The sequence below is a fragment of the Alligator mississippiensis genome, chromosome 12, assembly GCF_030867095.1.
Source record: "Alligator mississippiensis isolate rAllMis1 chromosome 12, rAllMis1, whole genome shotgun sequence".
Lineage (NCBI taxonomy): Eukaryota > Metazoa > Chordata > Crocodylia > Alligatoridae > Alligator > Alligator mississippiensis.
The window spans coordinates 42320685-42346840 of NC_081835.1; the positions used below are offsets into that span (position 1 = coordinate 42320685).

Here is a 26156-nt window from a genome sequence, read left to right on the forward strand (position 1 = left end):
AAATTGCTTTATAGGAAAGCTAAACAGAAGTTTAACTAGCACTCAGATTAGGCAATGGGAATGCAAAAATGAACTCCTGAGAGGGATGTAGGCTAGACTCTGGATCTCTATGCCCTTGCTGGTTGCTAGATTCCTGATTTCCCAGGTTATCAGTTTCCCAGGTCCTCAATTCCCCCTCCTCCCTGTTTTGCAATCACAGATATACCATTATTCATGATATACATCAATCTATACTTTGACTGAGAGTATATTAATGAAAGGAGTTGGTCATGAAGACCCCTCTTGCTAAGTGATGATTTTGTATATGGAATGTCATCCAGATGCCCAGCGGTGACAAGGTCTTAAGTCTTATCTCCACAGTTATTGTTTTAACAATTTTTTATCTATGATTGTTTTCAGTTGTTGTTAGTTAGGTTTCAACCCTTGACACTGGATGCCACTCCTTATATTAAATGGTTTCAGTTATTTTGTGTTCCTGTGATCAAGCACTTAAATGTTTTCCTGTTTAACTTAGCAAAATATGGATTCTCGCCTTGCAAGCCTGTCTTTAGACAAGGTTAACTCAGCATTTCTATTATTTTAATTATACATTTACAGCAACAACACAATTCCCATCTGTATATAAAAGCTATAAAAAGGATGGAGGCACTTATGCCCAGGCCTCTAATGCGTTCCTTACAATGGCCACCTGTCTTGAAAGCTGCCCAGAAAGGATATTATTGTCATATCTGTCCAGAGGCTGTATAGAGAGTCCCCTAGTAGCATGAGAGTCTGGTGAAACTAGGCCTGCCAATGCATCTGTCCAGATGGGATCTGATACACGGTCACTCCCTGTGCTTGGCTGCAGAGCAGAAAGCCCATTCCAGCTCATGAGATCAGGGATGAACCCAAGGGAATCAGCTCTCTGGGGCAAGTTCCTAGGCTGCTGAGCCCCAGCAGTCTGCCTGGCTGGCACTGGGACTGCAGGGCCTGGGGCACCTTGGACTTCCCTCTGGGCTACTACAACCATAAATCAGAAGTTTGGCAGCACATGAGGAGTCATGTGCCCAGAGAGGGACCTATTCCTCATTTGTGGCAATCACCACTGCTCTGCACAAGGCAGTGCCCTCTCACACCCACTGACTCATAGCCTGGGCTCTCTCCCTCCAGGTGAGGCTCCAGAATGAGAACTTGGAGGGCAGGGAGAAGAGACTCTCAGGTGCTCTCACTTTAAGTGGCCAACAGGGCAGGGACCTGTCAGCCTTTGAGGGGATGGTTCTTGCCCTCTGGCAGGCAGCTTGTGGAGTTGTTTTGACAGTGATTTTTACTACTGTGTTGTTGATAGCAGTATACATCAAAAATCAAATACAGAAGCAGTGCCAGAAAGACACACACACAACTTCAAATGCTGCCCATCACACACACCTAGAGCAACACACATGTACTACCATACAGAGCAGCACAAGCAGCACCACATGGTGTCACATACAGATCCTCCTCTCCCTGCCTGCAGCCAGAGTAACACAAATAGTATCAAATGGTGTGGCACACACCAACACCCCAGACGAGCACACCCCTACATGCAGAGTAAGCCCCCCTCCCCACACACACACACACACACACACACACACACAGACTGGATAGCACCCTTTCTGCTGCTGCAGGCTGCAGTCCTCTGTGCTTCTTGGTGCAGAGCCCCTCCAGGCTGCATGTGTTCTCTGCCAGTGGTTGTACCAGCCTCCCACTACTACCCTTGTGCATGTGCACAGTAAGGGACAGGTCACAGTGAACTGCATGTTGGCTCAATAGCCATGAGGTTGGTAGCCAGAGGAGGAGGAGGCTGTGCCTTGCCATGGAAGGGGGGCAAAAGAGATTGCCCTTTTCAGTGGGTGTTCCCCAGTCCACTGTGCCTGCATACACCATGGCCCTGAGCAAGGGGCTGAAGGGGAACCCTTTGGGATGACTCAGGCTATCTATACCACCGAGCCTGATACGATAGCCTTGGTAACAAGCATTCCTACTATCCACTTCTTCCCTCACATATGGGAATTGGTACAGAGCCAGAGGATGTGGTGCTCTGGTGTGGTTTTCTGTGAACTTCCACAGAGGTGGCTGCCATTGGCATAGGTGCTCCCCAGGTCAAGTGTTCAAAATGGAGAGGGCTAAGTGCCCAAGATCATGACTCCACTTTGGACACCCTCTGTCCTGGCAAGACACATAGCAATAGAAGAAGCCAGGTGCCAGCTGTTCTCAGAGACTGGTCCTGGCAAGCCCTGCCAGTGCAGCTGTGGTTCTAACCCTTCTTCATCTGGTTGGCAGTGACCTTGGCACCCCTTACTGAAGCAAGCCCTTGTATGCAGCTGTCTGCTGAATACTTCTCCCCTCACGCCCCCTGCTTAGCGCTGGCGGGGAACAGCACATAATTGCAGCTCCACTTCCCTTTCACACGCTGCCTCACAGCCTTTCTTTCGCCTTCGCTCAGAGTTGAGAAGTTCCAGCACTACATTGTTGCTTGTCCTTATTTCCTCTTTAGCAACAGCAGCTTCACAGAACAAATCCCCTTAGCATAATAAAGCAGACCCTGGGCCTTCACCTCAGCTCTCTCTGCTCACTTGTCCTCTGGGCAAATTACCAGTGACTCCTTTCACTCACAAGATATTAGAATAGTTCCAGCTGGCTAGTAGCAGTGTCACCAGGTTTCCTTAGCATGAACAAGCTGCACAGCTTTAAGCAATCTAAAAGCCTCTGGCCAAACGCTGCCTTCAAAAGCCAAACTATTCCCAGACCTGATGATTGTCCAAGCAGCTGATTAGGCCTGTCACAGATTATTCATGTCACCGATAGCTGTCCATGCCCCTAATTAGCTGCGTCCCTGATGCACACTTCCCACCCTCTCTCTTGCTCTGTAATTTTGCGCGCTGCCTCAGCCTTACATCACTTTCCAGGCATATTTGATGCTTCTTTGGGAATCCTCCCCCACCATGTGTGGAATCAGTTAGGCTCTTGGAACCACTAGCAAATGGATGCAAAGGGAAGATGCTAATTCAGGAGTGATGAGCTACATGCACCTCCTTGTCTCTAATACTGTTGCTCTGGGATGAACTTGTGCCCTGCATGCACCAGGCACACCTGTGGAAACATCATACGTTCACGAGTTGAGCTTATGGCCTATTCCATCAGTTTCCTGATCTCAGCTGCTGGGAGCACCCATAGGTCCCTGTAAGGTGTTTAGTGGCTGTGTATGGATGACCACTAGGTGGTGCCATAGACATACATTGGCAGGGCTGTCCAACCTCTGAGTTGAAGGCAGGGTAGGTTGACCGCCAAGGGGTCACATGCTTCAAGGGCCCCCATCACCACCTCCATTAAGCTGTACTGTGCCATGGGCTCCTTGCATCTTGTAGGCTGGGGTGTACCATGCTGCACAAACCCTTGTGGCCTGCATTGGCCTGTGGGCCACCACAGGTTAGTTAAGGCACAGCTTTCAGGAAACCATAGGGCTCCCAGCATGCCTGCCCCAGCCCAGCTCGGCCCATCATGGAGATCCATAGGGCAGTGACAAAGGGCTGGGCAGGGCTGGATGGTAATGCTGCGTGTTTTGAGGCATCTCTGTACCTACCTGTTATACAGTATTGACCTTTTTATACCAACGAACATCCAGGCATCCTAGATTCTGCATTTCCCAGGCATGGTCCCCTCCAAACTCACCCGAATGTCCCTCTATCTGCCATCGCCCCCAGCAACCTCACCCTGTTGACTCAAGTTCCCTGCAATTGACACTAGATGTGTCCACGTGGCACTCTGTACCTCTCCTGCAAGGCTGGGCCATGCAGAGGTAGGAGACCCTGCCATGGCCAGAACTGACTGAGCTGCGCTATTGCACATCTGCCCTGCAGTGCTCTCTCCAAGGTGGGCTGCCATCAACAGACATGGACTGGATCCCCAGTCCTCTGGCAAAGCAGAGGGGACAAGACTGAACCAAGGCTTCTGGTTAATTGGATGCCTACTTCTATTTGGCTCAAATATTGGCTGCCAGGATCACATCCTGGCTACTTCTCACCCCAGTGTCAACTCTTCCCCACCACATTGCCAAGGCAGCAAGATGAGGGTAGAGAAGGGGTGGGCAATTATTTTGGGTGGAGGGCCACTTAATGAGTTTTGGTGAGCTGTGGATGGCCACACACATAAAATCTTTCAGAAAATAGCATTTTAACAAATTATAGATAAAAAAAAATCATATACTAAAAATCAAAAATCTACAATAACTTATTTTAATTTTATTTTTTTTAAATGTCCTGATTTTTGCTCTTTTGAGTACTGCATATAGAGGTTGACACAGATTCAAAGAAGTTTAGAGCTGGAAGAGACCTCATGAGATCATCGGATCTGTCCCCCCTGCTCTGGGCAGAAAAGACTGCTGGGGTCAAATAACCCCAGCAAGGTGTGTGTCCAGTCTCCTTTTGAAGATCTCTAGGGTAGGTGCCTGCACCACCCCCACTGGGAGTCTGTTCCAGGGTCTGGTCACACAAACCATGAAGAATGTTTTCCTTATCCAATCTGAAACCTTCTTCTAGGAGTTTATGACCATTGCTCTTGGTTTTCCCCTGGGGCACTTTGGTGAATAGTTGTTCACCTAGTCCCTGATGCTCTCCCATGATATATTCGTAAGCTGACACCAAATCCCCCTGAAGTCTTCTCTTTTCTAGGCTGAACAGTTCCATATCTGTCAACCTTGTCTCATATGGCTTACTCTTCAGGCTTCTAATCATACAAGTGGCTTTTCTCTGGACTCTCTCAAGCTTCTCTACATCCTTCTTGAAGCGTGGCACCCAGAACTGGACACAGTACTCCAGCTGCAGCCTCACCAATGCCACATAAGCAAAACTAAGGAAGTTATTCTCTTGCTCTAAGATGCACTGATTGATGCATGCCAGTGTGTTGTTTGCTCTGCTAATTGTAGTATCACCCTGGTGGCTCATTAATTTTATGGTCAACTGTGGCAGAGCACAGGGTGCTCCTGCCACTTTAAGGGCCTGGAGCTGGCAGCCTCCAGGTGCCTGATTAGGGCAGCCATTTTGGGGCCTATATAAACCAGGCAGTTTGGCTGCAGGAGGTCAGGTAGCAACATTGTCTGGCCTTAGGGCTGCTGTGTACAACTTGGAGGTAAGGGGGAGCTGCAAGGGGTTGGCAGGAGGCTCCTGATCCTGGGCATGACCTGAAACTGCACTCTGCTGGGAATGGGTGGTCTGGTGGGGCTCTCAGTGGCGCGGGAGCCCCCAGGAAATTCCAGGCCATTTATCACCCCAGTGAAAGGCGAGTCAGGGCGCCTTAACCCCTAGCTCCCACCACCACCGGGTGGGTGACCCCTGAGTTGGAGAAGGGCCGAGAGGGCCAGTGTTTCTGAGGGGCCCAGAGAGGGCGGACCCCGAGAGTGGGAGTGATGTGGGCGAGGTGCCGCGGTTGCTCCTAGGAGGAAGGGAGTAGTGGCACGGTGAGGCCCAGTGTTAGTGAGTGGCTAGAGAGACCCAGCCCGAAGGGGAGAGTCCCCTCGACTGGCCCATGCTGGGGCCAGGACCAGTGAGGGTCAAAAGGACCGGGGGCCCACCGCGAGGGGTCCCGACTGGCCTTGAGGTGGGTCAGGGCTAGGTAGCCCAAGGTTCCGGGGGAACCACACCCGAGAGGGGAACAAGGCTTCGGGGGGGTGAGGTAGCCCAGATGACGGCGGAGTGGCTGCCTGAGTAGAGAAGACCATAGTGGGGTCGCGTAGAAGATTCTGGGGCCCAGTGTGGGGCCGGTGAGATGTTGAACACCATGATGCCATCTGCGAGGCTTGGGCTGTGGTATTAGGGGAGGTTGGAGCCGCAGAGCGCCCCTGGGCATCGGGGTAGTCGAAGGGCAGCCTCCCGCTTAATTAACATCCTAACTGAACTCATTATCATCAAAGGCGTGGCGGGTGAGATGAGCGGGCGGTTGCCCAGAGACAGGTGGGCGGGCCATGAAGAGCTTGGCCCTGAGTAGGCCTGCTGTCACGGTGACAGGCGGGCGGGCCACAGAGTTCAGCCCCAGGAGGCCCCCCCTGTCACATCAACTATGACCCCCAGATCCCTTTTGGACATGGTGTTAGCTAGCAGAGCATCACCAAGCCTGTAAGTTTGTTGCGCATTTTCCCTTTCCAGGTGGATAACTTTACACTTCTCAGTGTTGAACAGCTTCTGGTTCTGGTCCACCCAGCTAACTAATCTGTCTAGGTCCTCCCGGATCATCAGCCTACTCTGAGGCATGGCTGCACTTCCCCACAGCTTAGTGTCATCGGCAAACTTTGCCAGTGTGTGTTTCAGCCCCACATCCAGATCACTGATGAAGTCCAAGTATTAAACCCTGGAGGACCCCACTGGCTACCTTCCACCAGGTTGACACAGATCTGTCTATTAGTACTCTCTGGGTTTGACCCCACAGCTAGTTTTCTACCCATCTGACTGTAGAATTGGTGAGCTCCTAGTCCCCTAGTTTTACCTTGAGAGCCCCACGGGACACCAAGTCAGAGGCCTTCCTAAAGTCCAAGTAAATGACATCGACCTAATCTCCCTTATTCAGATGGTGAGTAACCTGGTTGCAGAAGGAGATGAGGTTAGTCAGACATGACCTACCCATGACAAAACCATGCTGGCTGTCATTTGGAATTTTGCCTTCTACTAGCTTTTTATTGTCCCGGGAGAAAACGGGGGGAAAGACCCCGGACAAGAAAAGAAAATTACGAGAGGCAGAGGGCACAGGAGAGAGAGAAACAAACAAACATGGAAGATAAAACAAGAAAAAAACACTTGCCTTCAACAGGAGCCGCAACACAGCAGAAACAGAGGGAGAAGCCCGCGTGGCTTATTAGCCGCGTCTTTATTCAGCTGAGACCGGACGGTGACGTCACCAGCAGTCCCCATCCGGCAGCAATAAAATTGGCTGACAGACAAGGAAGGGGAGGAGGGAGGACAGACCTGGGGAGTGTGGGGATGCCAGGCTCACTCCGGGATTCGCACTGGGAGGAAGGAGCAGTGAGCAAGGAGCCAGAGGAGGCTCCTGACACTAACCTCAGCAACAGCAGCCGGGAACAGACCGCCAGCACTGGAGGTGAGCAGGAAGCAACCCCGGCAGCCTGCGAAGGGACCAGTAGTAGGGAAAGCAGCGAAGGGCGTGCAAGGATTATCACCACAGCGGGTGGGAGTATCGGGGGTTGTGGGGAGGAGGAGGAGCTGTACCTGGCAAGAGACCCCCAGCAGAAGCAGACAGAAGGACTGCAGAGGATAAAGGCACTGACCCTGAGCATGGGAGAAAGCCAGCCGCTCGTTGGGGAACGGCAAGGCACTTGGATAGGGACACTCCGGAAGGGAGAGGAGCGAGGCAGCTCAGAGCTTATAGAGGCAGGGGAAGGGAGGACCCAAGCAGGAGGTCAGCTCCCAGCCAGACCATAGAGGACTCAGCTCCCAGGGTCTCTGACACCAGAGACCTGGGAAGGGGTCATTTTGTGTTTTTCTTTTTGTGTTTCTTTTGAGTTTCCCTGTGCAAAGGGGTTGAGGAGCAGAAAGCTGTGCAGAGAGATGTGGTGAAGTCCATAGGGTGGCACGTGGGATTAAGGCCTCGGGGAAAAGCTCCCCCTAGATGAGTACAGATGCCACAAGCAAGACCTGGGGATGTATATAACCTAGGACGGAATAACTGAATCTGTCTCGGAAGCTAGTATCCAGGGTAGGAGAGAAATTGAGAGGCTCCACGGTAGTGAAAGAAGAGGTACTTGGTCACAAAGACGGGACAACCCATTGACGTGGCGTGAGGATGGGGTGTAGGGGTGGCAGAGCCCCGCTAGTGACCACCAGGCCGACTGCACCGTAGAAGATCCCCGGGTAGTCATTTCCCCCCACTGGGAAACATTCAAGTCATGGCAGGAGAGATCGGGGAAGGATTCCTGCAGAGGGAACATCAACTTGGCTTTTTGCGGAAGGCTGCAGGGCATACATCCCTCAGTGGGTGAGCCAAGGCAGCATGTGACCGATTACTTGAGACCCAGTGATCACAATCATATATGGACTCCTTGAGAAATTTTTCAAGGCTTTTTCCTGGGATTGAGGTCAGGCTGATCAGCCTGTAGTTCCCTGGTCCTCTCTCCTCCCCTTCTTAAAGATGGCCCAACACTGGCCCTCTTCTAGTCTTCTGGGACCTCTCCTGAGTGTCATGAATTCTCAAAGAGGTTCATCAGCAGTCCTGCAATAACTTTGGCTAGTTCATTCAGCACTCTTGGATGGAGTTCATCCGGTCCTGTTGACTTGCAGATATCCAGCCTCTCTAGATATTCTTTCACCAGCTCTACATTGACTGTTGGTAGGTGATCATCCCTACTGTGACCATTCTGTGTCATATTTGCATTTGGCAGGCTATCACTCTTAGCCTGGTGTAATACAAATGCGAAGTACTTGTTCAGGAGTTCAGTTTTCTCCTCGGTGTTGGTGATCAGATGTCCAGATGCATTGAGCAGTGGTCCCACACTTCCACTGGTTTTCCTCCTGTTATCTGCATACCTATAGAAGGACTTCTTATTGTCCTTGATTTCAGTTGCTAACCTGAATTTGGTCACTGCCTTTGCTTTTGTAATCTGCCCTCTATGGGTGTGGGCCAATCTTACATAGTTCTCCTTGGGACCTATTCCTAGCTTCCATTGTTGGTAAGCCTCCTTTTTCTTTTTCAGAAGATCTGCGACTTCCCTATTGAGCCAAGATGGCCTCCTGGCCCTTGCGTCACCTTTTTTTGCGTACAGGTATGGACAACTTCTGTGCACCAAGTATCGTATCCTTGAGAAATGACCACTCTTCATCCATACTCTTTCCCTGCAGTCCATGATCTCATAGGGCATTACTCACTAAAGTCCTTAGCTTATTAAAATCAGCTTTCTTAAAGTCAAATATTTGTACCTTACTGACGGGATTTCCCAGCCCTACGATGGACAGTGAAAGTGATAATGTTGTGCTCATTTACTGCCTAGGTTACCCTCATTTGTTAGATCACTCACCTGGTTGTCCCCCTTGGCCATATTTTTCAATCACATCATGTAGTGAATGGTCTTCCTTTGGGCTTTGTTTGCCAGGTTAAGCAGTATTCTAGATCTCTTAATGTTATAAGCGGTGATTCCTGCCAAGATGAACATGTTTTCCTGTTCTGTGTATACCAGATGAAAGACGTATACCTTCCCATGGTGCAACCTCTGAGTAGCTGAAGAGTCCATTCCACAGCAAAATGAAATACATCATCAAGACAAGTTCAGAACGGATACAGTCAATTGACAGGCACCCACCTGTGGGCCGGATTCAATTAGTTGGCCACCTGGATCTGCACCACGGGCCATATTTTGCCCACCCCCATTGTAGAGCCTCTGTGGATGGCCAGGTCCCAGAGCAGGAGCTGACTGATCAGCCTGAGTCCTCCTTTGATGTCCTCCAGGTGTGTCTCCTGGCTGCAGACAATGTGTGCACCTGGCTAGGGGGATGTGCACTTTAGGCCATAGGGATATGAGCACACCTGGCCATGAGGGCTGCGTATGCCCAGCTATAAGGGATGTCTGCATGGGTCCTCACAGGGAGACTGGGGCTTAGCCAAGCAGTGGAGTCAAGGCTGTGGAAAAATTGGCTTTGCATGAAGACTGCATTTTACCAGCTTTCAAGCAAACAGAAATCCCTTGAGAGAGGACTGGGCCTCATTTCTACACAGTCCTTGCTCCTTCTGTGAGGGGCCCAGCACCAGCTGCAAGAAAGAGGTAGAACCCTGGGCTGGAGGCAGCCATGGGCCAACCTGTTCCCTCCTGGGCCCATGGGTAGGGATGGCTTGTTCTCTAAAGCAGGAAGCTGAAATCCTGGTCCCTGACTTGCATGCCTGGCTGGTCTCTCTAAGCTCTATAACCAGCCCATTGGGGAGCTCCTGGCCTTCAGGATGCAGGCAGTAAGCTTCTCTGGCTCAGCAGCATCTCCTGTCAAAGTCTTTGCTTTTCCTTGGCTGTGCTGAACACACTGGAGAAAAGCTGTCCTCTGTGCTGCTATTTCATGCTCCATAGTATTATTCTTAGGATCCTGGGTTAAACTTCAGTAAGGGAGGCTGGTCTGCCTGCCAGCCAGGCCCCATGGCAAGGCAGTCTCCAGGAGGCTAAGTCTGAACTGGTGGTTCCCAGCTACTTTTGCCAGAGCAACCTCCTGCTGCTGGCATTCCCACCAGTACCAGGGCTAGCAGGACTGAGCCCTCCACCCTTATTCAGAGCTGCCTAGGCTCTGTATCCCAGCAACAGGGCTCCAGGGGAAGGAACTGAGTATTGAACCTGCTGGAGTGCTAGCTCACGAGAAAGGCTGACAGGCTGGGAGCTACACTGGGCAGGTGGGCCGCATATCCCAAGCTCAGTGTGGATGAGTTTGGACTGCAGGGTGGCTTCAGCAGAGTGTGATCATACCCAAGACTTGGTTTTGTGGTAAGTCAAGCTCACAGGCTTTATCAGTTGTCTACTAATGGGATTTTGCACTGGGTTTGTTTCAAGAGCGCCTGGGAGGGTAGTGGTCAGGCAAAGCAGCTGTGTGCTCCGTGGCTTGTCTGTCCCCAGGCTGGAACACAGGAGAGAAGCAGGGAGCTCATGTAGGACACCCAGAATCCCTTGTAGGACAGCAGAGATAGCAAGGGGATTTGGAGCAGAAGCTCTTGAATGAAGACAGGCCCTGTGGCGCGCATGCTCGCTCTCTCTCTCTCTCTCTCAAAATTTTATTATATATATATATATATATATATATATATATATATATATATATATATATGGTTATGACTCACCAGCCTGTGATGTTTGGTATCACCACTAGAGAAGCCCCAAGCCTTAGCCCTGATGCACAGTCCCGGGCTGAACTGGTCCCCACTCTCCAGTGCTTGGGGCAACATAGCATATGTCCCCGACTGGTGTGTGGCCTTGTCGTCCCAGCCTCTAGTGACATGTGCACATGGCTGCTACTGGAGCACCATGCTGAGGGGAAACAGCAGAAGAGACTACAGAGAGCTTTGCCAGAGGCCAGTCACAGGGGAGGTGGGAGTGCAAGTGCAGGATAGGAATGTATTGCCTCCCAGTTGTCCCTCCTGTTTCTGCTGCTCTGGTTGCTGCCTTGGGCACTCCTTATTCTCTAAACACTGCAGGTCTTGGCTCTGGCATAGGTAAGTGAGGTGCTAACAGGACAGAGGACATAGACCTGGTTCTGGAAAAAGTATGCTGGGCTCCCACTGCTGCTTCTGGGATAAGGAGTGAGGGGAAAAAGGGGCTGGGGCAGCAGCACTTCTTCTCCATCCCTAGTCTCATGTGGCATGGCTGGAGGAACCTAGAAAACAACTGACCCACATGTCATGCACTGGAGAGCCATTCCCACCTCGCTGAAGCCTCTGCCCCTTAGCCCCAGGACAGGCATCACCAGTGCCAGGGATGGAGCATTGCCCTTAGCATATGGGAGTCAGGTTCCAAAGTTTCCACTTCTGTTGTTTTAGGGTTTTTCCATATTGTAGGTGTCTGGGGAACCCCTGCAAGTTATTTGCTCCTATGTGAACATGTCAGACTGTCTAGGGTCCTTCCTTCTCCAAGCATATTTGCTAAGCACTTTGGGTTCATTCAGGCTCTCCAACAGCCCTGCTGGTTCTGTCTCCCAAGTCCTCTTTGACTCCACATCCATCCCGTGAAGGTCCATATGCTGCATGCAAGTGCCAGGAAGTGCTGGTGGTGCAACCAGACACGACTGTTGGGAGAAATAAAAGCACACATACCCCAACTTCTCCTGGTTAAGGAAAAAGGGAAGAAAATGCCATTTTGTGTTTTAATTGGGTTTTTTTTATTATTATATAAAATTCGGGTTTCTTGTCTAAATGTTTCAATCTGAATTCTGCATTCCTATGTATTTTTGAAGACATCAGTGGGTTAATTCAAGAAATTTGAAGAGGAAACATGGTTTGGTACCAAGGTCCCTGTGAAGCATGATGGGCACCAATTGGGCTCAGTCCCCAGGGCATCTGCAGCCTGTGCCCCCACCCCAGCTGAAGCCTAGCTGAGGACAATATGACCTGGAGTTCTCCCAGGGGTATTAACCCCAACTCCAGAGAACAGTGGTGGGGGAAAATGCCAAATCCCCGCAGAATCTGCTATAGCCAAGAGCTTTAGAGTGGCTGTAGGCTCTCCTGAAAAACAGTACCCAATTCCAAAGTCTGATCCAGCTTCTGCTCAACAAGTCATGCTGGGAGACAAGCTTGAACAGAATACCACATTACTGCAAGAACCATTGTGAGCTATGTGAGCTGAGGACTCCCCCTTCTGGCCACTACAGGACACAAATCTGTCCAAGAGCTGCATCCCATGCTATGAACTGCTTCACAGCTGGTCCCTGCCTGGCTGCCCAATCTGTCCCAATCCTTCCACCTTCTGGCCCTCTGCCATGATTGTTTTCCAGTCCCACAGCTAGCAAGGAGGTTTGCTAACACTCCATCCCTACCTCCAAGACCAGTCCACATTCCAGAGCATTACTCGTTCACATGGCCCTGCAGTGCCTCTAAGGAAGAGGCACTGGGCCTGGAGGCTACTGGACACATGGACCCTGTGCTTCCCTTGGGCTCCATCCTGTGCTGGCACCACACAGGAACTCCAAGACCCAGCCTGGACTCCACAGTCACAACCACATTCCAGGCATTTCTGTGCTTACTTGTGCCTTAGCACTGAGCGTGGGAGTGAGTGACAGGCAAGTGTGGAAGGGAGCTTCAGTACAAGTGCCTCATGAACAGGGGTGTCTGGATGAGCCAGCCCTGCCTTTTCCTGCACAGGGGTGGAAAGTGAAGTGAGATTGGACAGTGGAGATGTAACACCCCCCACCATGGAGACTTTATAAGCACACACCCAAACTTTCATGCTTAAAGCACACATGGCAGGGGCAGACAGGGGGCTCTAGGAAGACTTCTTGGCCACCTGGGGTACCAGCAGCTCCAGTGTGGAAATGCAAAGGCCCCATTGGGCAGTGGGCTGCTACTTAATGAGTTCATTCCCTGGCTGGGAGCCCTGGGCAGGGAGAGAGAGATGCTCAGTTGCCTCTGGCAGTCAGGGCCCCAGGGCTGCCTGAGCAGCACCTACAGGGCCCCACCCACCCTGAGCAGGTACACTAGGGTGGGTTACACTGTGCTAAAGCAGAGCTGCTTCTTTGGCAGGGGAAAGGGAGCACTGCAAAAGGTGCAGGTGTCTCCCATGGCTAGTTATGAAATAGCTTGTCACTTACTAGGATACCACCTCTTTGCTGGTGCCTGAGTTAACGGCAACTCAGGTGCCAGCATCAGCACTTCTGGCAGAGCAAAGAGACCCCTTGTCTTCAAGTTTCCATCACAGGGCATTTCAGGTCTGTGTCTTTATGTCCTAAGGAGTCCCCAAAGCAGGACTGGTCTCAGATTTGGAAAATTTGTCCTGAATTGGCCCCACACCCTCCTGCCAAATGCTCCAGGTGTCAGATACCACACTGCTGCCTCTGCTCTGACGCAGGACTAATTAACCTGGGCGCAGTGCCTGGGTGAATTATCTTTGACTCTTGGCTGACAGCTGGATGGTGCCTGGTGCTACAGTAATATGACTAACCAGCTTGTGCTTCAGCGGGCTACTGTCAAACCTGGATGCAGTAGGAGCACATTTCAACAAGGGAAATTCAAGTTGCAGCAAGGAAAGCTTAGGCTAGATATTAGGAAAAACTTCCTCACTAGGAGGGTAGTAAAACACTGGAATAGATTACCAGAGAGACTGTGAAATCTCCTTTCTTGGAGTTTTTGAAGACCAGGCTAGACAAAGCCTTGGCTAGGACAATGTAGTTGGGGCGGGTCCTGCAGGGGGTTGGACTAGATGAGCTCCTGATGTCCCTTCCAATGAAAATTTTCTACGATTCTGTGATTTTAAGGCTGCACCCAGACTAATTAGCTCAGCCATCACCACTGCCAACAAGCCTGTGAGACATACCTCTCTGAGGTGGCTACACAAACCAGACCTGGAAGTGGTGTAGACGGCTCCTGGTTCTGGAGGTCTAGAGAGCACAGAAGACTGGCATGGATTTTGCTTCCAAAAGCACCTTAGGTGGCAAATCCTGGTGATGCTCATGCACCCAAGGCAGCCATAATGCAGGGCAGCAGGACAAGGCTCTTGGAAGGGCATGGGGTAGAATTTATCCCTGTGAAGCACAGGTGGAGCACATGGAAGCAGTGGGGCAAAACTTTCCCTGCCTCCACGCACATGGCACTACAGGGAGCAGGATGGGAGCAGCACCCAGGCAGCCAATGAGAACTGAATGGGGAGGTCAGCTCTCGGGCTGAGCGCTAGAGCATGGTGCTGGTTGTATTTGCACCTGTACCCATTGAAACAGTGTCCTGCTCTGCAGTGATGACTGCAGGCAAGGAGCAAGTCAGGTCAGGGGTCCAACCCCATGCCCAAAACACAGCTCCCTCGCTCTGAACTGGAAGTGGACCTCCAATCCTTTGCTGACACTGCCCTCTGGTGGGGCTGGCCAGCTAAGCAAGACACTCCTGTTCCCCTGGCCTTGCCGGTGATGATCTGGGGTTACTTCTTGTGCCAGGCTGTAAGAACAGCACGATTCTTAAGAGACTGTCAAGCTGGGATCCAGAGGCAACTGGTATCACACTAAGTGGGGACCCTCTGGGGCTAGACTGACAGGAGCAGCAGGAGCTGGAGACCCAGTTTGGAGAAGACACCTGCCCCCCTCCCTCCCCCAGCGTCGCCCCCGGTCTGAGGGAGCAGAGTGAAGCCAAGTCAGAGCGAGGGCAGGATGCCCAAGAAGCCCTGCAGCCAGAGCTAGAAACCTGCTTCCAGTTCCTAGAGAGCAGGAGAGCCACCACTGCTGTCCCAGAAATCTTGGCAACTCCAGAAAACAGGATGCCGGCTAGTGCTCAACTAGGATGCCACATGTTGAGATGTCCAAGGGGCCTGCAGGAGTGGAGAGTCACTTATGCCACTGCTGCACACTCACACTGCTCCTAGGGTGTGTGGTTCAAAAGCAGGGACTTCCTGCTGAGGTGGCAGCCTGCTGAGCTCACTTCCTAGAAAGGGCATGAGCCAGGCAAACACAGGCAGCCTGAAGTAAGGAGCCATAGAGCTGGGCTCCTAGATCTGCCCAGCCAAGTGCTAGAGGAGAGCAGCTGTCAACCTCTGGCTGTTGGATGAATCAGGGGAAATCCAAGCATTTATCCAGGAGGTGACATGACCTGGGATTGAAGGATTTTATTTCTTCCCTGGCCTCCTTGCTGCAGGGTCTGGCTACAAAGATCCTGAAGGGGGTCTTGGGTGGAGAGGAGGGGTGACAGGAAACACAGCTTTTTGGATGGCTGCTTAGTTTTGGAGAGATAAGGGGTTTGAAGAGATTGAGGCCCCTCCTGTGGCCCCTGCACACAGCACTAGGGACCATGGGTAGGGTTCTTCACTCCAGAGAAGCCCCTTTTCCTGCACTGCCCCATTCAACTAAGGAGTCTGCATAGCACATACGCAGTCTGGCACTCCCTCCTCTGGGCAGAAGATGCAAGAATTGTTCAAGCCAAACCACAGGGCCAGAGGTGGCAGAATAGCATGGAAGAGGCAGGGGGAAGGGTCTGGCTACGGTGCTTGCTTGTGGGAGGGGCATGGAAAGAAGAAAAAGGGACACATGAACCCCCACTGTGCTGGAGGGAAGCCATGTGCCCTGTGCCTTCAAATGGAAAGAGGCTGGTGTGCTACAGTGCAACCCCTCTGCCCTTCCAGCCTCTCCTCACATGGCTGTCACAGGGAAAGATACAAGGCTGCCAGGTTGCATCATAGGACCCCAAGGACAAGCATCATGGTCACACTGGCTGAGGAGAGGTATAGGGATAGTCTGAGCACAGAGAACTATGGTGACCAAGCCATGAGGTCTAAGCTGCCCCCTGCCCCCAAGAAGGTGGCTCCACAGAACCTTGCAGTGGGGCTGCATGAAGAAGCCCACCTGGCTACCATCTCTATGTGCTTGGCCAGCTTTACATTTTCACAGCTCCCCCTGTCCCAAGGGTTGGTGTGTAAGGGGGAAAACATGGCTGGGCCTGGGGCCTCTCAGACCTCCTTTAGACAGGCCAGATCCTAACCTACCACCTGGACATAGACTTTCCAGTGCCCAGGGACAGCCCCACAACTATGCAGATGGAGCATGCGTCCCCTGCAGCCCTACTGCCAGCATCTGTCAGGCCTTTCTTGCCTCAGCAGTGACCGGCTTGTCCCAGAAAATATGTATGCATGCACTCACATACTCACAGGAGAGAGAGAGAGACAGAGTACACTCACACACCCAGGTTGTGCAGTCATGTCAGAGGTAACTATCAGCCTGGCCTGCATTTATTCCATATCCAAGTACATATTCAGTTAAGTCCAAGACATTTAAGCATCCCTCTGCAAAGCCAAAAAGGCTCCCTGTCACCTCAAGGGCTGTACTGGTACTTCCAGCCTCCTCCTGCTCAGGACACCTGGCCCATTCACTCCCCTGGCAGGAGGCTGCCTGTCTTTTTTGCTCTTGAGCTGTTCTGCATCTGAGGGTGCAGCAATGAGGGTGCAGAAAGGAAGGATTCACTGCTGTTGGTGTTCCTGAGCTGGCCCATGGCCCCACTGAGGAAAGAGTTGTGGACCATCTCTGGAGCTGTTGCCGCAAATCAGCCCCAGAAGAAAAATCCTAGTTAGGGCTGGCTCAGAACTGAATTTTGTTCTGAAGGAAACTGGCTTTTCAGGAAGAAAATCCCTCTGGCTGGAGCCTGAATCACAACTCTCCCAGGAAACAAAAATTCTGGAACCTTTCTATGCAGGACTAGCCCCTGGCCCCTTAGACTGTAACAGTGCATGAGAATGTTTGAAAAATACTCTGCTAGTGTCATAGAGGGAAATATCATTTCATCCTATTATCATAGACTCTAATGTTCTCCGTTGAAAAATAATGTCAAAATCAGCACTGTCTGGCCAAGCCCCTGGGACTGCAGCAGAAGTGTGCTTTGGGATGGAAGAACTGCTCCGTCTGCATTCGAGGGACCAGCGTTCAGTGGGGTCCAGCTCCAGCACTGAGTTGTGAAGCAGGGATAGAGCCTACTGCTAGCACTCAGCCTCATCCCCATCACTGCTGGAGACCAGCTCATCCTCAGAGCCCTGTGCAGGTGGGAAGGGCTGGTTGTGCTCCAGGTTGATGTAGGTGACAGTCAAGTTGATGTAGTGCTCCCCCTTCAGGGAGGCCATGATCTGCTCCAGCTCCCCAATCAGGGCACAGAAGCCTGGACGTTCACTGGGATTCGGGGACCAGCATCTCAGCATCACCTCATACCTGTACCAGGCAAACAGAACCCTTAGCACAGGAAGAGTCACAAACCAGCCCCACTACACAGCTGGGCAGTGCCAGCCCAGGCAGGCTGCTCAGCTGAAAACTAGGAACAAACCCACATCAACAAATCAGGCATACTGCCCCAGTCCTTATGCACCAAGTCCCTCCTACTTCCATCCCCACAGCCAGAGTTCCCAAGGGAGGATTTGAACAGCTGGGGGAGCTCAGAAGAGGGCCCTATTCCAGGGGCTGCTGGAAGGCAGAAGCCAGGCTAGGGTGCCAGTCTCTGGAGGGCTCTGGAGGACTGGCAAGCAGGATCCTGGCAGCTGGGAGAGGTGAGAATACCGTGGGGAAGTAGGAGGGGGGCAGTTGTAATGGGAGAGAATGTAACAGAGGGGCTCCTGGGCCACCATGTCCCAATTATTGGAGTATATGAGAGTTTCAGCAGAGAATCCTCACCCCAAAGGGGACATCAGGCCTGGGCAACCCTCAGGCAGTAAGCCCAGGCCATGGCTGAGTGGTGAGTGTGGGGATGCTCTCTACTCACAGCAAGTCAGGGCAGTACTCCGGCTGTGGCAGGCGCCTTCCTTGCAGCAAGTAGTGGGTTATATCATAGGGATCCACTTCACTGTATGGTGAGGCTCCTCGTGTCATCAGCTCCCACATGAGGACCCCAAAGGACCACTGAGCAAGAGAAAAAAGGGTTTGTTCTACTGCTGGACCAGGCAGGCAGCTGAGACCACTGCCTCTGGGGCCAGGCCCCAGCTGGGGACACTTCACCCTTCCCTAGCTCCTTCTAGCCCAGTACATCCCAGAAAACACCCCTTACCCCACACAGGGGAAGAGACTCTCACTAAACATACAGGAACTAGTGGAACAAGGGCTTAGGGGAGCCCTGCCTGGGGTTGCTTTGCTCAGCCTACTCCAGACAGAGTTGACAGTGGTTTCACCTGCTCTGGCCTAGAGGGGGCTGAGAGTGCAGTACAGATCTGTCCCATTTGGATTGGGGTTCACTCCTGCCAACAGAACCATCCCCTCACTTAGGTTCCCACTGCCCAGGACAGAGCCAGCCCTGCATCATTTCCAGAAGACTCCTTGGTAACTCTGGAGAGCTCTTCTAATTGGTCCATGGGCTGTGTGAAATCCCCAAGTATCAGCAACCTTACACTGCGCAGACGGCAAGCATGCTACTCATCACTTGTCACTAGTATTAACCCTGTACAAACTGGTTAGAAACATTCCCTGCCTATGAAGGGGAGGGTAAGAGGCACTGATCCCTCCCAGGCAGGAACATCAGGATGGACACAGGCAGCCCCTGTCCAGGCCTGTGCCAAAGGCAGAAAGGACAGGATAGGATCTGATGGGAGGGCAATGAGGAAGCAAATAGCCCAGCAAAAGGCACTGAGCCTGGAGCAGATGGACTCTTTGCAGACCTTCTGCCAGTCTGCAGGAGCAGAGCTGCCCTATAGCCTTGCTGTGAATTCTACACTCACCACATCTGACTTGGTGGTGAACTTCTGGATCTGCAGGCTCTCAAGGGCCATCCACTTGACTGGCAGCTTGGCCTGGCGGTGCTGCCGTATGCTGTAGTACTCCTTGTCAAAGACATCTCGAGCCAGCCCGAAGTCTGCCACCTTCACTGTAAACATCTTGTCCAGCCTGTGAGGCACACCAAGGGCTGAGGAGTGCGAAGGACCCTGGGGGCCCTCTATCACAAATAGGGGTAGCATACACGGGGCCTTGGCATGCAGGGCCCTTCAGTGTTAGCCGGCTGAACCCAGCCTTGAGGCAGCAGCACCCAAAGCTGCTCTTAGCAGACAGCTTTGTGAAATGAGCTGGAAGCCCTCAACCTGGGTCTCCAGGGTTCAGCCTCCATTTCCTGGAACTATTGGCGCTGCTGCAACTTTTGGGTGGTAGAGAGGTGGGCAGGGGAAAAACCCATGACTCCTGAGACAGTGGCTGTCATGGCAGAATCCATTGGAAGGGAATGGGACCACCTCCCTGTGGAGAGACTGGCTAGGAAGCCCATTCAGCAGCTCTCCAGCCACGTACTGTGCCCAGTGATACTCACATGCAATTCCTAGCAGCGAGATCCCTGTGGACAAACTTCTTCTGGGCCAAGTAGTCCATCCCCTGAGCCACCTGCAGCCCAAAGCCGATCAGGTCCTTCACTGTTGGGTTCTGTGGAGATAGAGCCATCACCCAGCCTCTCAGTGCCGAGCCTGGAGCTGGCAATCCCCTGGGCAGCAGAGTGCCCCTAGAGCAGGCCCATGCCATGACTTTGACACAGCTCCATGTGGTGACTGGTACCAGCACAGAGAAGGTGATGCCCACTAAAACTGCTCAAAGGTCCTGCTACCAATGGGCAGAAGAGCTCACTCCGCTGTGGCTCAGCTGGCAGAGTGCTGCAGGCTGCAGCTGGCTTATCCAGTTGGTGTCACCTGCTTTTGCATGCCTTGAAAATAAGGCCTGATTACTCAGTCAGCCCTGCAAGGGCACAGCTGTCTGACTCCTGCAGGCACAGCAGGGCTGGGAGGTTATAATCTCCCACTGTTGCCCCCACCTCCAATGGAGTTGCTTTTATTTGCACTAGAGGCTCAGTGAGCCCCAGCAGTAGCAGTTCTAGTCCCATAGCCAGAAGGGAAAGACAGGCATGGGGCCACACAGCTAGCCCATCCCTTACCCGTTCCTCAGAGCGGATGAAGTGCCGCAGGTCTCCATGCTTCATGTATGGTAGCACAACCAGGGGTAGCCCCAACTGGGGCAGGCAGATGCCAATGAGCGAGAGGACATGTGGGTGATGGAAGCTCTTCATCAGAATACCTTCCTTGAGGAACTCCTCCACCTCCTCCACATCAGTGATGCCTGCCAAGACACTGTGTAAGCCAGGCTGGTGAAGCACAGGGCTGGGCACAGCTTTATGAGCCAGTTGCACCTCACTATGGCTGGGGGCAGGCCTGGCAGGACAGAAAGCACCAGGGCTGTGGAGACCAGGAGGGAGAGCAGGGGCCCAAGGGCAAAGGCATAAAGAGCAAGGCCTGGGGTCTATGAAGATGATGACTGCTCTGGGGGTGGCTAGCCAGTCCCCACCTGCCCAAGCTACAGCCCCCACTACAGAACAACTAAGAGAAGAATGGCATGAGGTGACCTCAGAGGCAGGATCAGGACCCAGGTCTGTACCTGCTTCCCCACGTACCAAAGTGTCCCTGGGCAGTGCATGCTGGGGGCTGCTCAAGGAAGCCAGAGTATGGCTCCACCATTCAATACAGGTAAAGTGCCCAGGCTCTCAGCTCTGCTACGGCACCATGCAACATTGGGACTCATAGCCCAGGAAGCAGTGGGAATACCAGTATGTGAAGGGTTGGTGTCACTGGTGCTGAAACTTGGCCCAGTGCCCACTCAGAACCATGTGGCTGAAAATGAGAGCTGACTGCCCCAGCTTGCCATGGCCAAGCCAACCAGGGCGCACAGCTCAGCACTTCCAGGTGACATGGAGCCCTGGAGCAACACACAGCCCTGCTCTTCTTGGGGTCATGACACAGCATAATCCAGTGTCAGCGCAAGAGATGGGGAAGACCACCCAAAGCCCAAAAGGATCCCTGCAGGTGAGGGGTATCTTGAGGAGGCATTTCCTGCATGGCTGCCATGAAAAGCAGTAAGAAGGTGTGCCAGGGAACAGGGACAGGGATACTCACGGTTCAGGGACTTCACAGCACAGTGTACCTCCTGATGGGATGCATCTGTGTATGTGCCATGATATACACTCCCAAAATGCCCTGGATGTAAGCAAATACAGTGGCCCTAGAATCATTCATGCCTGATGACCATATGGGTCTGCAATGAGCAGGGCACAGTTCCTTTCCATGGGGATGGGCTGTGACATGCCTAAATAGAAGCAGTTGTGTCTTGGTACTGCAGCCTCAGTGTGGGGAGCTGAGCATGGGTGTGGGACAGTATAGCAGCCATGCTGCCAGCTGGTATCTAATCTAGCTGTGGTTTCTCCGTGTTGGCCTGATATCCTCCTATGCAGTTCCAGTCCAATACTGCAAGTGCAACAGCCACCAGCCTCAACATTGCCAGGACTGTCAGCGACTGGGGACAGATGTGGGCATTCCCTTGACTCCAAGCAGTGGACTGGTATCCCTACCTCTACTTTATGGTGAGAAGAACTGAGGGCTCCTGATGCATGGAAATGAACATGCTCAAGCAGACTTGTGTCATGTGCATCAGCTTCCCTGCGCTGAAAAATGGCGGTGGGCACTTTGAACTAAAGCTTGTCGAATGAGCACTCCAACACCATTTTTTCAGTGCAAGGATGCTGATACACATGGCGATTGGGCACTTTTAATTAGTGTGCCTCACTAATTAAGGCACCCCCGCCATGTATCCCAGAACACATGTAAAAATGCCCTGAGGCAGGAAGGCTGCAAGAAGTGACACACCTCAGGCCCTCTAGAAAGACAGTGGCTGCATCTGGGCTCCTTGGGTGCCTATACATGTGGCTGCGTGGCTGCTCTGATGCATTGTACATACAGTGCATTGAAGAAGACTTGATCAGTTGAGTTTACTGGAGTGTGGTAATTTCTGCACTTCAGCAGACTCCAGCAACACGTGTCAGCATCCCTGCACTGAAAAATGGTGGTAGGGGGACTTTAACTAAAGCATGTTCAACAAGCTTTAGTTAAAGCACCCCCACTGCCATTTTGCAATGCAGGGACACTGATACAAATGACGCTCCAGGCGCTTTAAGTAGAGCAGCTCTCTGAGCCACTCTAATTAACACCCCCACCCTGGAGCACGTGTATAAATGCCCCTTGTGCCAGGGTCAGTCGCACATCTCCTGCTAGCCAGGCTGCCCCTGCTAGGCCGGTGCCAATGAGGGGAGTAATTCTACCATGAAGGCTAGGGGTAAACAGCAGCATGAGCCACTGTCCACTCCTCCCACAAGAGGCCCAGGGCTGTTGCAGGCCAGCAGGAAGCCTGAGCATAGCCAGGCCTGGTCACTTTTGTTCTCTCCTCTCACAAACTAGGTCATGGCCCAGTGCCACTCACATTCAAGGGGCAGCCAGAAAGGGACAGCTACCCCGAGGTCCATGGCTGTGACAAATAGGTAAGGGAAGTGCTGAGCTACTATCAAAGAAGGGCAGCATTGTCCTCTTCACAAAAGGCAGGTAAACCAGATGCCCCAGGGACACTGGTAAAAGTAAAAGTAAGAGTCCTTCAAGACTTACCTTGGGGCTATGTCAGTGCCCAGCCCTCATCTGGTGCTCACCTTTGCCAATGACACGGTCCCGGTGGGTAACCAGTCGCTCCTCAGGGATAAGAATGTCCTTTACCTCCTCAAGCAGCTCTGGGCGGAGGTTCTCAATGCAACAGGATGGCACCCTCATGAGTGGCACAACCAAACCATCGTTGATAGCTGTGAAGGAGGCACCATGGAACCGTGCCCTGGCAGCACTGCTGTGGGGGTGTGTAGTTGAGGGCACCACTACCAGAAAAGAGGCAGTCAGGGATACATCAACAAAGCCCCACACCCCCTTCCCTTTGCCCTGCTTCACACACCTATCTGGCACTGTGGAACCTGGCTGCTCTCAGATCTTGGATAGCAAGGGAGAGGGAAGGAAACTGGATCCCCCCTCACCATCAGGGTACCACCACAGTGTCTGTCCCACAATGCCTGACAGCCAAGAAAATGGATATCGGCACTCCCTGGGTGGCAGTACTGGGTACCAGTGGGCAGGAAGTCTCCAGCTCTCTGAAGTGTGAAATCAAGGAAGGTCCCCTGCCTGAGCATGGGGGAGGGAGTGATGGGTCACTGGATGAGGAGCCAGGCACAGTCACTGCAGAGACCCCTCCCCAGGACATCAGTAACAGTACCCAGCAGACAGCTCACAGACAGGCAATACTGGCCCTCTGTCTGTAGTGCCCCTGCCCTTACCCTGCAATTCCCGGTAGTCCCTGGCAAAGGGGTGCATGGTGGTGACACTGGGCGCATTCCCGTTGGCAGCCGCAAGCATCTCCAGATTGTCTGTCCCTGCAGACCCAGAATGAAGCACTGGGAAGCTGCTCTCACTCGCAGGCAGCCCCTGCCCCATAAGCAGTTTGGACTTACCCCACTTCTGCTAGAGCACAACCCCCCCTTCCCCATGTGCCATGGGCACTGCTTATTCTTCCTCTGCCTGGAGAGGTAAGCATACAGTTGGAAAGTAAATGCAGGTTGGGGGAACAACACTGCTGTGCCAAACCAGCTCCTATCCAGCTCAGCACCAGTGCCTGGAAGTACTGGCAAAGAACAGCAGTACTGTGGGGGCCAGAGGGCTTGTAGTGCTAGGAGGCACTCCTCCCAACCTGGGTGCTGGGGCATTCCCATTCACCCATGCATGTTCTATGTGGAGATGCCCAACTGTGCACCTATAAGGCAGATACTGCGAGGGGGCAGGCACTGGAAAGATGTCCCGTGATGCCCATGGGGACTGTGCTGCGGGACCAGCTATCTTGTGGGAAAGTCATGGAATTAAGTACCCCTTTTCTTCTTCTGTTTCCATTTCAGGAGCAGGAACACCAGGACACAGCAGAGCAGGAAGGTCACTAGAGCACCCACCACAATGCCTGTCACAGCATCCAGAGAGGGAGTTTTCACCACCCAGCCCAGGTCTGTGCAGGCTCCATTTATGCAGATCTGGGAAGGGAAGATTGGAGGTCACTCTTAGAGGTTCATGGGTCTTGCTGCAAGATCAGGTGAACCACCCCACATATCCATATATACCCATGCTGTCCATCCACATATTAACAAGCTAGGCACCCACAGCTGAGGCTATTCTGGGACTGCCAGCCAGCCAGGGGCTTTGTGCCCAAAGGTACTCATTGTCTTGCTATGAATTAAGTAGATAACCTAGGTACCAGGGGCACAGGCCTTCCACAAAGAAGGTGAGATTCCCCAGTCAATCTTCCTGAAGCTGCCATGACCCAGCCAGTGAATGTGGCAGAAAGGGGCATGGTCCAGAAACCTGCCAAGCCATCTTCTAAGGCCTGAGGGAGCAGGACACATTATCTGGCTCCTGGGGGACACTTCTGGCACAACAGGGTTATATGTCACTGCTCCTCAGAACACATATGCTACATGTCAATGCCTCCTGTCCTGGTCCTTCCTGAGGCCCCATGCTGAGGTCTGGCAACTGTTCCATCCTCCCAGTAACCACTGAGCTAACAAAGGTAATAAGAAACCAAAAACCCGCATGCAAGAGCTCAAAGAACCCTCAAGAGCCCTTCCAGCCCTGGCCAACAGCATCAGGATTGTTAGGGGTGTGGCAAAGAGCCAGGGCAGGGTGGGAAAGCAAAGTCAGGGCTGTTCAACTTCTGAATGGCTGAGGGCCATGCGCTGTGTGGCTGCAGACCCTTGAGCCACATGTGATGTGGGCCCCCTGACACAGAGGGGCACATGGTGGGTACTTGCTCCCTTGGCACATGGGCTGCATGGGCTTCCTCAGTGCATAGGCTGTGCTGCACCATCTCCAGTGACCAGGAAGCAGAAGCTAGAGGAGGGAGGGGAAACTGGAGATGCTGGCAGCAGCAGCAGGAGGTGTTGGAGGAGCAGCAACTGGGCAAGTCAACCCCTTGAGGGCTGCATGAGGCCCATGGGCCACTGGACATGAGTTGGACATCCCTGTGCTAGGCCATGCAGGACTGCTACAGTCCTGACATGCCAAGGTCTCGGAGCCATGACAGAACAGAGGGGCTGAAGCCAGTGCCAGCAAGGAAGTGCCTGTGCCAGAGCACACATCTAAGACAGGGTGGCCAGACTTGATCCCGCCCCCCTTTCTCCCCTCTCTACCTTCACAGGAGCCCCATCCATGGGGATACTCATATCCTTGGGGATCCTGCAGGACACTTCATTCTTCAGCACGTTAGTGTTGCAGTCCCTGCCCGCCACCATCATGGTGATGCTCATGCACTCTACCAGCATGTCCAGCCCAGTATGCTGCACAGACAGACTCGGGTTAGGAGGCGCAGAGGACTGGCACCCCAGTTCCTAATCAAGGCCTCCCTGCTCACAGCCTGAGCACCCTAGCTTCTCCTCAGGGCCTCCCTCCACCTAGCCCAAACTCAGCAGCTCAGCCCCTTCCCTTTCTGCCCCACCTCTGGTGCTTTCACTCTGACTAGTGCAGGGGTGGGCAAAATGTGGCCCATAGGCCAGATGTGGACCTCTAGGCCATTCTGTCCGGCCCACAGGGCCCCTAAAAATGTAGAAAATTAATATTTATCTGCCCCTTGCTGCCTGTCATGTGGCCCTTGATGGCTTGCCAAAACTCAGTAAGCGGCCCTCCGCCCAAAATAATTGCCCACCCCTGGACTTGTGCCTCCACCCTTCAGGGTCCAGCCCCTTAGTTCTGCAGCAGCCACCACCCCATGCTCTGGACCCTGCAATTTCCTGGCCACATGCCATACATGTATCTCAATTTCATCATCGCCTGGTTTCAGCCGGCATGTCCTGTCATCATGCTCGCAGGGGTGGACCATAGGTGCAGGGTAGTAGCGGAGGTGGAAGACCCTGTGTCCAGGGGTGCCATCCAGCAGCACAGTCAGGTTGCCCTGGGCACTCTCCCTCTTGTTCTCAAAGGTGTAGGTTGGGCTCTGGCACACCAGGCTCTTGGCAGAGTGTGATCCCTGGCACAGCTGCAGGAAATAGAGTACGGAGGTGAGGGCTTGTGGGCACCCCAAGCCCAGAACACAGATTACAGCCAGAGGAAGGGGCCCCTGGATGCTGATCAAACATACTGACCACAGAAGAACTGCTGGCCTTCT

General features: G+C 52.8%; 1 protein-coding gene and 1 long non-coding RNA gene across 5 annotated transcripts in view; one reads left to right on the top strand and one right to left on the bottom strand.

Annotated features, from left to right (window-relative positions):
• Positions 1 to 4989: 4989 nt before the first annotated feature.
• On the top strand, positions 4990 to 12693 carry LOC132244559 (uncharacterized). Its single transcript, XR_009456130.1, has 3 exons — positions 4990 to 5142; positions 8711 to 8779; positions 9191 to 12693. It is a non-coding gene; the product is annotated as an uncharacterized LOC132244559 (long non-coding RNA).
• Positions 12694 to 16348: 3655 nt separating this feature from the next.
• Positions 16349 to 26156, bottom strand: part of MST1R (macrophage stimulating 1 receptor) — a 49834-nt gene continuing 40026 nt past the window's right edge. For 3 of the 4 annotated variants that reach the window (XM_059716149.1, XM_059716151.1, XM_014598287.3), the window contains 11 exons: positions 25800 to 26027; positions 25186 to 25332; positions 23877 to 24033; positions 23293 to 23388; positions 22627 to 22842; positions 21050 to 21130; positions 20038 to 20219; positions 19426 to 19535; positions 18848 to 19013; positions 17902 to 18038; positions 16349 to 17357 (listed from right to left, as the gene is read on the bottom strand). In XM_059716149.1, the coding sequence (XP_059572132.1) occupies positions 17132 to 17357; positions 17902 to 18038; positions 18848 to 19013; positions 19426 to 19535; positions 20038 to 20219; positions 21050 to 21130; positions 22627 to 22842; positions 23293 to 23388; positions 23877 to 24033; positions 25186 to 25332; positions 25800 to 26027 (1746 nt within the window). In that variant the 3' untranslated portion in view covers positions 16349 to 17131. The remainder of the gene's footprint in view (positions 17358 to 17901; positions 18039 to 18847; positions 19014 to 19425; positions 19536 to 20037; positions 20220 to 21049; positions 21131 to 22626; positions 22843 to 23292; positions 23389 to 23876; positions 24034 to 25185; positions 25333 to 25799; positions 26028 to 26156) is intronic. The other variant, XM_059716150.1, reaches the window with a different exon arrangement.